General features: G+C 38.3%; 1 protein-coding gene across 1 annotated transcript; it reads right to left on the bottom strand.

Annotated features, from left to right (window-relative positions):
- Positions 1-2,520: 2,520 nt before the first annotated feature.
- Positions 2,521-11,234, bottom strand: LOC137098652 (dnaJ homolog subfamily B member 6-like). Its single transcript, XM_067475123.1, has 8 exons — positions 11,060-11,234; positions 8,710-8,813; positions 7,683-7,792; positions 7,411-7,476; positions 6,619-6,729; positions 6,383-6,529; positions 6,040-6,265; positions 2,521-3,621 (listed from the first exon to the last, which is right to left on the bottom strand). The coding sequence occupies exons 2-8, from the start codon at positions 8,772-8,774 to the stop codon at positions 3,516-3,518; spliced, it is 831 nt and encodes a 276-aa protein (XP_067331224.1). The 5' UTR covers positions 8,775-8,813; positions 11,060-11,234; the 3' UTR covers positions 2,521-3,515.
- Positions 11,235-11,715: the final 481 nt, after the last annotated feature.

Genomic DNA, 11,715 nt, shown 5'->3' with positions numbered 1-11,715 from the left:
AGAAAAATGTATAATGGGAAATGTTTCACAGAAATGAGCTTGCCTATATCTTAATCCGCCTTTAGCCCTGTTCTAAATTGTAGGAGAATTTTTGTATTTTTGCACAGTTAATGATTTTTTTCCCCTTTTACTTCTATTGCCATTCAAAATAAATCTGAGCCTTCGGTCATAAGGAACCAGGTAAAACAGTGAATAACAGATGTATGGAATATAATACCTTTTGTGGCTAAACTGTCTTTCTTGCACAGAGCAGTCACACAGCTGTCTCATCGTTAACAGGCTGCACATCAGAGATGGGATGATGGTGGTGTAATTCAGAGTAAAACATATCAGAGATGATCTGCAGTATGTTCTGATTCCTTTTGCTTCATGATGATGACACATTTGATCAAAACACAAAATGGATTTTACTGTACACCACCCTTAACCCCTCCCAGGCCTGCCCTGTGTGTTTCACTCAGTCTTCATTCAGACTAAGTGGATGACTTCTCATTGTGCCAAACAGTGGAACAACCACTTGCCAAGTCTGAACTACTGTAGCACAAAATGTAACTAAGCAACTTCTGTAGATATGCAGATCGATCTAGTGTTTGATACTGAAAATGCTTTTTAGGTTCCTCACCTCGTAGTGTCGTTACACAGGAAATAAAGGAGAGGTATACGTAGGGGAGTTAAGGTTCCCAGCCAACTTCCTAGTTGGAACATTGTGACACATAGTGGACTTGCAAAGCTCTGACACCCTTCATTGTCACCATATTAGTTTAAAAACTGAACCCCAGTTTCAAATGTGCTGCTCCTGTTATCACACAGAAGTGTAACGAGATGCAGATTATACACAGATAATGTGAACTACATAACAGCTTTATTAGCGTTTTTTTTTTTTACTGCCAGTTTAGCACCTGGACTTTTTTTTCACTTCTGAGCCCTGCTGTTGTATTTTTGCTGAAAAAAGAAACAAGAGCTTACTTGAAAAAGACTTTGTCTGAATGGCAGCATGTGTTGCAGTATCAGCGATTTTCCGTTTTTCTGCATAAGTTGGTCGTGAGATGTGATCTGATCGTCGCCAAAATCACAAACATCAACAAACAACAGTCATAATCCTTTATGTCTTTGTTGAACAGACCTATTAAACATACAAAGTGTTGGGAAAAAGTAATGGCAACAGTGTCTTATTATTAACTGGTTCACTGCCTTTGGCAGCAATAACCTTAAGCAAGTGCTTCTGTAGCTGTGGATTAGACCTGGACAATGTTTAGAAGGAATTTTGGAGCATTGTTCTTTGCTTCAGCTCAGCCATATTTTTTAGGACGTCTGATGTGAACAGCTCTCTTGAGGTCATTCCACAGCACCTCTACTGGGTTGAGGTCTGGGCTCTGCAGAAAGTGGCTAATGTTGTTTCTTAAACGCTGATTTGGTTTGATGTGAAGGGTCAAGAAAGATTACTCAAGGTAGTTTTAAATGATTCATAGCCTGAACTCCATAGTGACATAAGACGCCTGATGTTGCCATTACTTTTCCCAACATCAGTTTGTGTTTTTAATGGGTTTGGCCAAATTTAATATAGAAGATTGTGATTGTGTGTGTTTTATCAGTTGAGTAATACTATGTTGTATGTTGTATTTGTGACTTTGGTGAAGACCAGATTACATTTCACGACCAATTTATGCAGAAAACAAAGACAATTGGAAACAGTGCCATAACCTTTTCTTGGGAAGTCTTCAGAGTGGTGACTCAGCTTCTTTGAAATGCTCCTTTTAGACCAATTCATGATACTGAACTGTTGCAATTAACCTAATCAGTTGTAAAACCCCATGTTGCTGGCATCAAATTTAGAATGAGCAAATATTAAAGAAAATAAACACAGTTCTTAGTTTCTACATTTGGTACATTGTTATACTATTAAAAAGTACTTGAATTCTTACTTGAGTATACACTTTTACTCTTATGACATCTGCATGAACACAGTTTTGATGATCATATACTTTGAATAATAATTAGAATTAGAATTACTTTATATACTGCTGGGTAGTTTGTGCATTTCACTCATTTCCACTATGAAGAAAGTTTGATTATTGTCCTGTACCTTGTTTAAATAACCAGATTCAGAAAGAAACCATAGGTAGGGAATAAATGACTGGGGGTAAAAACACAATTTTTTTTGTCTTTATCCCGTGAGTTCAGGGTCGCCACAGCGGATCATTGTCCGCATGTTGATTTGGCTCAGTTTTGGCTCAGTTTTTACGCTGGAGGCCCTTCCTGACGCAACCCTCCCCAATTTCTACCGGGCTTGGACTGGCATTGCACAGCTGGGGAGGGGAATGGGCTCTTGGGGGTTCAGTGTTTTGCTCAGAGACGAGGGTAAAAATACCATATTTGATTTAAATAAGTTTTATAACTAAAGTAATAGCAGAAAATTTTGATATTCAAGTAAACTTACTATGCGCACACACACACACACACACACACACAAATTTACCAACCTTTGGTCATTGCAAATAAAGTAACACAGCACTGCAGATACATGGTCTTTAATATTTATTTGTAACACAATTGTTTATGACAATGGTATGTTTATGAAACAGAATTCATAAACAAAACTCAAAACACATTTCTAAAAAATAAGACAACGTGAAATCTAACTGCCACATGATGACACCTGAAGGTTGGAACAGAAACTGCAACAAAGGCAAGAGCAGCCACTACTTTGGCATCCTGAAAACAGGATGAAGGTTTATTGTTTACAGAGTACACAAAATTCATCTTATATTCATATATCATCTATAGAATGCCTTCCATTACTTGTGCATAATAATGCAGATTTAACATTAAGACTTAACATCAACAGGTGTACATGCATTATTAAATAAACAAAACCACAAAAAAAAAAAAAAAACAACCTTGGTATTAGAACATAGAAAATTGCATAACTCATCCTACCAGCATTTTTTCATAAAAAAGAATTATTACTAAGAGGTTAAACAAGCAGTAAACAAAGAACGGGAAGATGCTTTAATTATTCTTACCCACTTTTTAAAATCAAATTTAAACTTTTTTTATTTTTACTACTCAGATGAAAAAGCAAAGTCATGCTTTGTTTTAGAAACAGTGTGTGTGTGCCACCTGCGCGCACACACACACTGCCACATAGAGTGCATACGGAAAGTATACTTGAAGTGGGGGAAAAAGGGGGCGGGGAGGTCTGGTCATATACAACAGAACAATACCGTGGTCCCAAACACTGAAACAATTACACCACCCTGAGCCAAAATATAACAGCTCCAATTCAGAAATACATTAACAAAATGCATAGAAAAGGCTGCATCCAAATCCTGTGATTTGAATGGTTGGGTAACAGATGAGATTCAGCAGGGAGAGGACAGGAGGGGGAAGAAACACAACCTAAGTATGTACATCCAGACAATGGCAGAGCACTCTTATTAGATCATCATGGGGGTTTTTTCCGCCTTCCATCTGTTTCAAGCTCAAGTTTGTTGTGTTGAGGTGACACAAGCTCTTCACTTGTGTTCCAGTCGCAGCAGCTGCTCTTTACCATTAATGGTTAATGACCGCAGCTGGCCATCCTCCTCCACCTCCACCCGCTCCTGACCATTCTCCAAGATTCTGGAAAGAAAGCAGCACATGAAAGGAGGCTGAACTGACACTATTTGTGTTGACCACACATTTTGGAATGAAGCATATGGTCACCAGGTAGAGTGGGGTGTCTGCCTGTTGTGTTTTTAATAACCTTTGGACAACAATGGAGGTTTGTGGTACAAGAATACAAGTTAATCCAGGTTGCTGATTGAAAATTGACCCGATTCACTAGACATAGTTTCACATATCCAAATAAAGAAAATTGCCCATTTACACTTTTCTACATAATGCACACACCTCTTCTACCTTTTTATACACATTCAATAAGTGTCCTTTTAGTTGCATGTTAATGCTAATGTTTTGTTTTTTAATGTTTATTCAAGGTTTTGTATTTTTATGTATCCTATGGAATATTATGAACACAGTCAAAGCACTTGAAATTAGAAGTTTCAAGCTTTTCAACTTTCTTTTTCTACAACGGAATGTGTAGTGTAACCTGCTGGGTCACAGAAGTCTCATAGGGAGGGTTATCATGATATCAAAATTATGCCTGAGATACAGATACCTGCCTAAATATCTTGTAACCAAATTCTGATACTGATATTACATCCTAAAATGATACCGCCGCACAAATCTTAAACATCAGGAAAAGACATAGATGACAGACCATTGAAGAAGGAACACTATGAGTTTTGAATAATCCTGATGGATATTTATAAAACGTGCTCAGGAGAGTGCAGGCCTTGGGCGAGGATCCTCTATTTTAACTCACTCCCGTAGTTTGCAGGCTATTTTAAATTATAGTTTAAATTTCATAGGTTTGATTTAAAGGTTGTTGAAGCATTTACATGGTCTGTATATTCTGATATCCATTACATTTGGGTTTATGTGATTTTGTTTCACTCTGATAGTTAACTTTATACAGTGCATATTAAACAGTGTTTATTAAGGCTTAATACACCTCCTGGGTGGAGGTCTGCCCTCTACTGTGCACAGAAATTATTACCAAAACTATAAAGTGCGTGTTTTGAGTTCCATTACCAGTTACTATTTATCAAGTATATTTTGCTCATTTATAATATTTGCTGTTGATCTACATACTTAGAAACACCTGATTTTTAGGACCTTGAAGTTACTTAATGGTCAAGTTAACATCACTAGTTTAAATGCTGTATTTACATGGAAATATTGTGATAAATTAGCTGAAAAGATAATGTCAAATTAGAGTGTTACCCTTAATCATCCTGCCAAAACACAGGGTTTGTAAAAGAAAATAAATTCTGCTCATTTGACTTATATTTGAGGGGATGGGCACAGTGTAATTACAACATGTTTTACATCACACTCACTGCCCTGCTACTTTTTAATGTTGACATGTCTGTCAGCAAGGTGGTTTGCTAGGTTGTACTTTATGGCTTCTTGGTTTGAAACATCTCTTACAGACAGGGTTTGATGCGTCACCCTGGTTCGCCCTGACCAGCAGTCCTATAAGCGAAAGATGCCACGTTTTGCTTCACATGCCTAAATACTTTACAAGCCGTGTGTCCTGGGGAAGAGCTCTCGTACGTGCACCCGTGTCTTTCATTCAGCATGACTGGAAGTAAAAACACAGCGCTGCTCACACACGCACACACACACCGCTTCACGACGCCACTGGGAGAAAAAAATAACGTGTGTCACTCCTAATATACCAATACTGATAAAAAGTAGTATAGTATATATAGCAGGGTATTGTGATGCTAGTGTTTGTATACAACATACGACATGCAAAACTGGTCACAGGTCTGACCTAATTGAATTCTACTACTAGATCTGCACTGCTGCAAGTGGTGACCTTGACCAGGTATTTGCTAAGCTTTTGTCGAATTCTTTTATCTCATCTTTACATATAAACTCTGATATGATTCAGAATGCATCAATCCTTTTGATAGAGTTTATCAAACTCCATCTCCATCATTTCTCTAAGTGAGTGTTGACCAGCTGCTCTTACTGTACATCACTTTGAATCTGGGAAAATCTTGTTGCAAAATTCTTTGGTAGTGATTAGTTGTTTCACTGAACATGTGCGGCAGGTTACACCAGATGGTGCCACTTTATTTACTGTTACGGACTTAAGAAAAGTGTTGTCGAACCGAGGGTACCCACACTGTGCAGACATACAAAACTAATCATGCAGTTTGGCTGAGGGAGTTAAGCTGCCTTGTTTGGCTGGTGTTCCGTTTTTCTTATTGAGCTCTCATTTAGCATGAGAAGGATGCTGTAAGCTTTAATGAGCCAGTTTAGTTTGTAACAGTAAATAGTCTGCACTTATATTTAGCTTTTCTAACGTATCTGAACCCAGTTTGCTTTCATACTGCTTCTCACTGACGCATTCACCTCATATAGTGGACATCCTGATCTACTGAGCTCCAGCTGCTGCACATGTGTCACTTGGTCAATATCTACCTTTTAGTAGTGATCTTTCTGCCGTTGATGATTTTGGTAGAGGTGGACACAGAGCGGAAGTTGCCCATGCCGCCGCCCCCTCCTCCTCCACCTCCTCCCCCAAAAGAACTGGATGAAAATGAGGTGAAGCCTCCACCTCCCAGACTGCCCATGGTTGTCATATGACCCATAGGACCCATAGGGCCCATAGGGCCAATGGAGCCCATGGTGCCAAAAGAACTAAAGCCTGAGACAAACGGGACAGAGAGTGACAGTGGTGTGTAACAATGTGTAATGTTACAATGGCTATGCATTTGCAGAGATTCTTTTGAAATGTATGTTCATTCTCTAATACATATCTTACCTGGGTCAAAAGGTGAGAAGCCAGCACCAAAGGGCGGAAAACCAACAAAGCCCCCAAAAAATGAGCCACCTGCTCGGCTGCGGCTTGCCCGACTGTGGTGCCGTCGTCCGCTGCCAAAAAAAGGATCCTCACTAAAAGGATCAGCACCTGGGAGGACAGGACAATAGAGAATGCTTATGCTGTAGGCTGAATTTAGTGATGTACCAGCTCCTTTGCACCAAAATAATACAACTTACCAAAAAAATCTGCAAATGGGTCTCTGCCACCAAAGAACTCCCTGAAGACATCTTCTGGGTTGCGGAATGTAAACGGTTCGTTGTAATGGTCTCCGTTGTGGAAATGGCTCCCTGAAACATCATGTTAAATAAAACTCATGTAAACAGCATAATCATTGACTAACACCAATCCTCTGCCAGGATTGGACATACACTCCCTAATGGGCCATTGGACTCATGCCCGATGTGTTTGGCTTCCGTCTCACATGCTGTAGTATTCCTAGCCACTGGAATCACTTTATAAAGGTAGTATTATTATTTTGCTAAACGTCACAGGGAGCAACAATAACTGCATTTACATGCGCTTAAGGGACCATTACCAGCTTTTTTTGGCAATTACAGAACACAGTTTACATGCACTTATGAAAGCTGGTTACTAGAAATGCACGTATACATGCAGGAGCAGAGTAATTTGATTATTCCTTCACCTCAGACTTATTTTTCCTGGCCAAAAGATTTAGTAGTAGTGGGAAAAAAAATGGTGCTTTCTGACTCTTTTCTTTTTTTTTTGCTGTTTGTGTCACTGCACATTTTCTTCAGCAGTGAATTGGTGAACTTCTGATAAAACCAAGTATAAATAAATGAATAGAAATTGATGTCAACACCATGAGAGAGGAGGAAAATGTAACTCAGTTTGTGGCCCGTTACTAATACTATACAAAATGAGCAGCGATGACAGAATAAGTGGGTCATTATTTAGTGAAGTGTTGCAGATTACTGTACGTTTTAGGCTTTTGTGCAAGTAGTACTTACCTCGTCCTCCACTGTTCCCCGTCAGCCCCTCCTTGCCGTAACAGTCATATAAACTCCTCTTATTGGCTGGTAAAGGAAAGTAAAAAAAAATTAAAAAATTAAGTAGAAAGACAATGTCGAGAATGCAACTACTATAAGAATAATGTGGAATGCGGAGTTTTATTCAAAGTCCTTTGCTCCTCTCACACCATGTGTTATGGCTATAACTTCGCTCCATTAACACTAGCACACTATCAAATGTTCACACTTGTGCAGACAGATGTGATACACACCATCTGACAGGACTTCATAGGCCTCTGACAGCTCCTTGAACTTCTTCTCAGCCTCCTCCTTGTTCTCAGGGTTTTTATCAGGGTGCCACCTAAGGGCCAGTTTTCTGTACCTGCACAAGGACAGATAATTATGGGACAATTAATAATGCCGCTGACAAGAGGAACGTTAGTGAAAAAGAAATATTTCAAAAGCAAGAAGAATCCAGCACATGTCCTGGACAATGTTCCAAGAAATCGTGGTGTTTTCCAAAAGAACCATAAAATTTGGTTTGGCCTGTTTTCTCCTTCTACAGAATACTTATCTGTGCTGCTGTAGACTGGTCCACAGCGCTGACTACAGCGTTAGAGAGCAACAAAATGAGTTGAGTATAAACACCTTAATCATTAAAGGGCTTTGAGCCTTTGAGATGAGAGGTGAAACGTCTATAAGAACGTCTAGCATTGAGTAGTATAATCATGGTAGAAAACACATGACAAATGGCTGTTAAATGAAACAGTTGCTCATTTTCTAAATTAATGGTTTTCCCCACATGAGTCCGTATTCTGTTGTCCTTAACACTTTAGCCAGACACCATGTTGCACTAGGTGACATGCCTTTTCATTCCAAAATAACTGGTCAAGAATCACCATAATTCTACCCGATATTTCATGACCAAGAATGTAACATTTGAGGCAATATTTAGAAAAAAATCATTTTGCAACAAAGTGTGTGGAATTAATAAATGTGTCACCCAGTGGGGCGATGTGTCCGGTTGATGTGTTTTTGATCTTTGGTTTTAAGACTTATTGGGGGCAATTTATTGTTTGTTTAAGTATCTGTATTAGGACTAGGTCTTCTCAAATGCTGCACGTTACTGACTCTGTTTGTTTGAGCTCACCAAGTAGTTTAGTTGTTAATGCAGCTCTATTAGACCAGACCAGAGCAGCCTTTAGAGGCGTTACCTGTGTCCCATGTGATACCATCACTGTACAGATGTCTGTTGAAATGTTTCAGAGCATCACAGCTGAAAAAACTGGAATAACTCACGCTTTCTTTATGTCATCTGCAGATGCATCTCTCCGTACTCCTAAAACCTGGTAGTAATCCACCATGATGAGTGGATGAAAGAAACTTCAGCACTCTTGATAAACCTGAAAAAAACAAGGTGAACAGCGTATTAATAATAATAATAATAATAATAATAAAAAACTTCATCTATATAGTGATTTACACCAAGTGTAAAGCTGCTGACAACGAATATTCAACAAGATTTTTTTTATCGTCAATTCGCAATATGTACAGGACAGGAATGACCTGTACATATTACCATTTTTCTCTCACTGTAGTGTAAAAATGCTGTGCAACAAATAAAAACAAATGAAAACATATGACATAATAGTTACATAAAACAAAAACAGACAAACAAACAACAGTATTCTGTTATCTAAATCAAAGGGTATCAAAACACTAGTCACAAATTAAGAACATGTTATTAATTAAAAGTCAAAGTATAAAAATAAGTTTTAAGGTCAGACACACAACAGCCCTGCAAAGGGAAAAAAATCTGATGTAACATAAATAGTAAGCCAATGAAAAGGGTAGAATTGGTGTGATACATGTTCAGACTTCCTAGATTTGGTTACAACCTGTGCTGCATCGTTTGGGACATTCTGTGGGCTACGAGTTCTTAAAGAAGGCAGGTCTGAGGATAATCGGAAATATATCAAATTCATTCAAGTGGCGAGCAGGAACATATGAGGAAAAAAAATGTATGTCATCTAGACATGATATAAATGTATCATTTTATAAATGATCATCTACCTACACAGGAATTAAAACCTGAGTATTATCACCAAAACAATTGAACTTAATTCCATAAATACAAATTATTTTGGCAATGGGAGCAATATAGACAGAGGGCCAGGAACAAATACTTGCCGTACACCATGTTACGGCAGAAATCGTCAAAAAAATTGTTGTTATAAGAAACACACTGGATTCTATCTGGCAGGAAGAGTTTTAACCACAAGTGACAGCAGTGAGTATCAATCAGATTACTTTTACAGCAATAGTTATTAGATTTTAATACTTAAAAAAAATTATTAATCTATAATATAAAACATCTAAGTTGGTTGAGCTTACATGAATCCCCCCCCCCCCACACACACACACACAGATAAAATACTTTGAATAAATTAGCAAATTTTAAAATGATAAGCTTTTGATTTAACATGAAGGCTTTGGTCTAAATGAGATCACAAAGTTCTTTTAACTAAGGATAATTAAGGTTACTAGATATATTACAACTTTGGACACATTACATATATCTAACATGTTTTTACTATCACTTTAATACTGAGTTCAAGCATATTGTACCATGGAGCCATATAATTAATTCACAGATTAATCTGATAAGATTACCCATGTCTCTGAAGTGATGCAACATTTCAGCTTGTGTATGTAACGGTTTATACAAATGTTCTCCTCTTTCATTATAATGCAAAGCAACGGAAATGTTCATAGCTGTATGTCAACAAAAGGTCCTTTGTAGTCACTGGTATAGAATGGAGCTGGTACAATGAGTCAGTCTGTACTGGCCTAAGTGTCAACTTCAGTAGAATTCTCTGTAGATGGAGGCTACAGCTTTTCGTATTAGGTTATAACAATTCCAAAGCTTTTTAATCATTGCAGTCCAGTTATGACTACATGTCATCATGGCCAATGTGAGGCCATTGAAAGATTTAGATCACAATTTAACAGAAGCAATAGGCTTCCACAGCCAGGCTCATCCGACTTTGAGCACATGTGTATTGATAACTGAATGTGTTTTAAGTATATTTGGGCCCATGTGTCCCAAATATACTTATATATATATATATATATATATATATATATATATAAGTATATTTGGGCCATTGCCTCTGCAGTGTGGATGATTTAAACACTGGTATTTAGGGAAACCTCAGTACTAAAGTACTAACTGAAAACCTGTCTGTGTCACGATTGATCTCTCCACAGTACAAATAGCTAAGACTTAAATTGTAAAGCTGTATGCCGGCTGAACGACATGTAGGCCAACTCTGTACACCTGACCTCCATCAGCAGGTTTCAGTGACCCAGGCTTGTTTATCTCCCTCTGCCACGAAGTGCTGCTGCTTGCTCCGCGTTAATAAACAGGAAGAGCCACGGTAAGAGGGGTTAATGGGGATTATTTGAAGACCAGCTGTAAAATGCGGTATAACCAGAAATTCCTATTGAATAACATAATCTGCTACAGTCTACAATAAACGATGCTAGTTGCTGCTCATCGTAGCGAACCAAACGTTGAGGTGGTTGGAGCGTTAGCTTAGCAGTAAACATCATCAGACACGTTAGCTGTGCGAATAAATCATCTTACCCAATTCAAGTCCAGCTGTCCGGGATCTCAGCAAATATGTGGAGCGGAGACAGCTTGTTACTTACGTTGTGACCGAATCTAAACAGGTTTATTCATGTTCAGCAGTGTGCAGCTTCTCAGATTAGACGTAACGTCCTGTTCTTCTTCTTTTTCCTCTTCTTCGTCGTCTTTCTGTTCATCGGCAGTTATTACACTTTACTGCCGCCGACTGGACGTAGTGAGCGCGGCGTATAACGCCCGCCGTGTAACTTTTATCTAGGAAATACACGTTGACATTCTTACTTAAACCACCCTATTCTCCACACACACACACTGAACACACATGCTAAAACACGATTCATTTTATTATAGCTGATCTTTGTCTGACAACAGACTGACAGCTATCTCATTGGCTGTCCAGCACCTTGGACAGCAGCTGAAACATAATTTAATGCAGAATTATTTAAAATCACTGCAAAGGGGCTAAATGTTTTTGCCCCTTTGCATTGAGTGGACAAATTTGGTTTTATGAATAGAATTATTGTTATCTATACACAATATATATAGTGCATAGTCCACTTTGTGGTTTTCTCAATGACCACTGCATAGTCTGTTTTTGCGAGTCACAGTTTGATATTATTAATTAAAAAGGTAACACAAAATATTCAGATACATGT

The sequence above is a fragment of the Channa argus genome, chromosome 14 (genome assembly GCF_033026475.1).
Source record: "Channa argus isolate prfri chromosome 14, Channa argus male v1.0, whole genome shotgun sequence".
NCBI lineage: Eukaryota > Metazoa > Chordata > Actinopteri > Anabantiformes > Channidae > Channa > Channa argus.
This window is presented reverse-complemented; position numbering and strand designations above follow the sequence as displayed.

Coding starts and splice junctions, on each gene's coding strand:
- LOC137098652 (XM_067475123.1), bottom strand. CDS start 8,774: ATGGTGGATTACTACCAGGTTTTAGGAGTACGGAGAGATGCATCTGCA. Junction 6,730..7,410: donor GGGGAACAGTGGAGGACGAG/GTAAGTACTACT, acceptor ATGATGTTTCAG/GGAGCCATTTCCACAACGGA. Junction 6,530..6,618: donor CCCATTTGCAGATTTTTTTG/GTAAGTTGTATT, acceptor CTGTCCTCCCAG/GTGCTGATCCTTTTAGTGAG.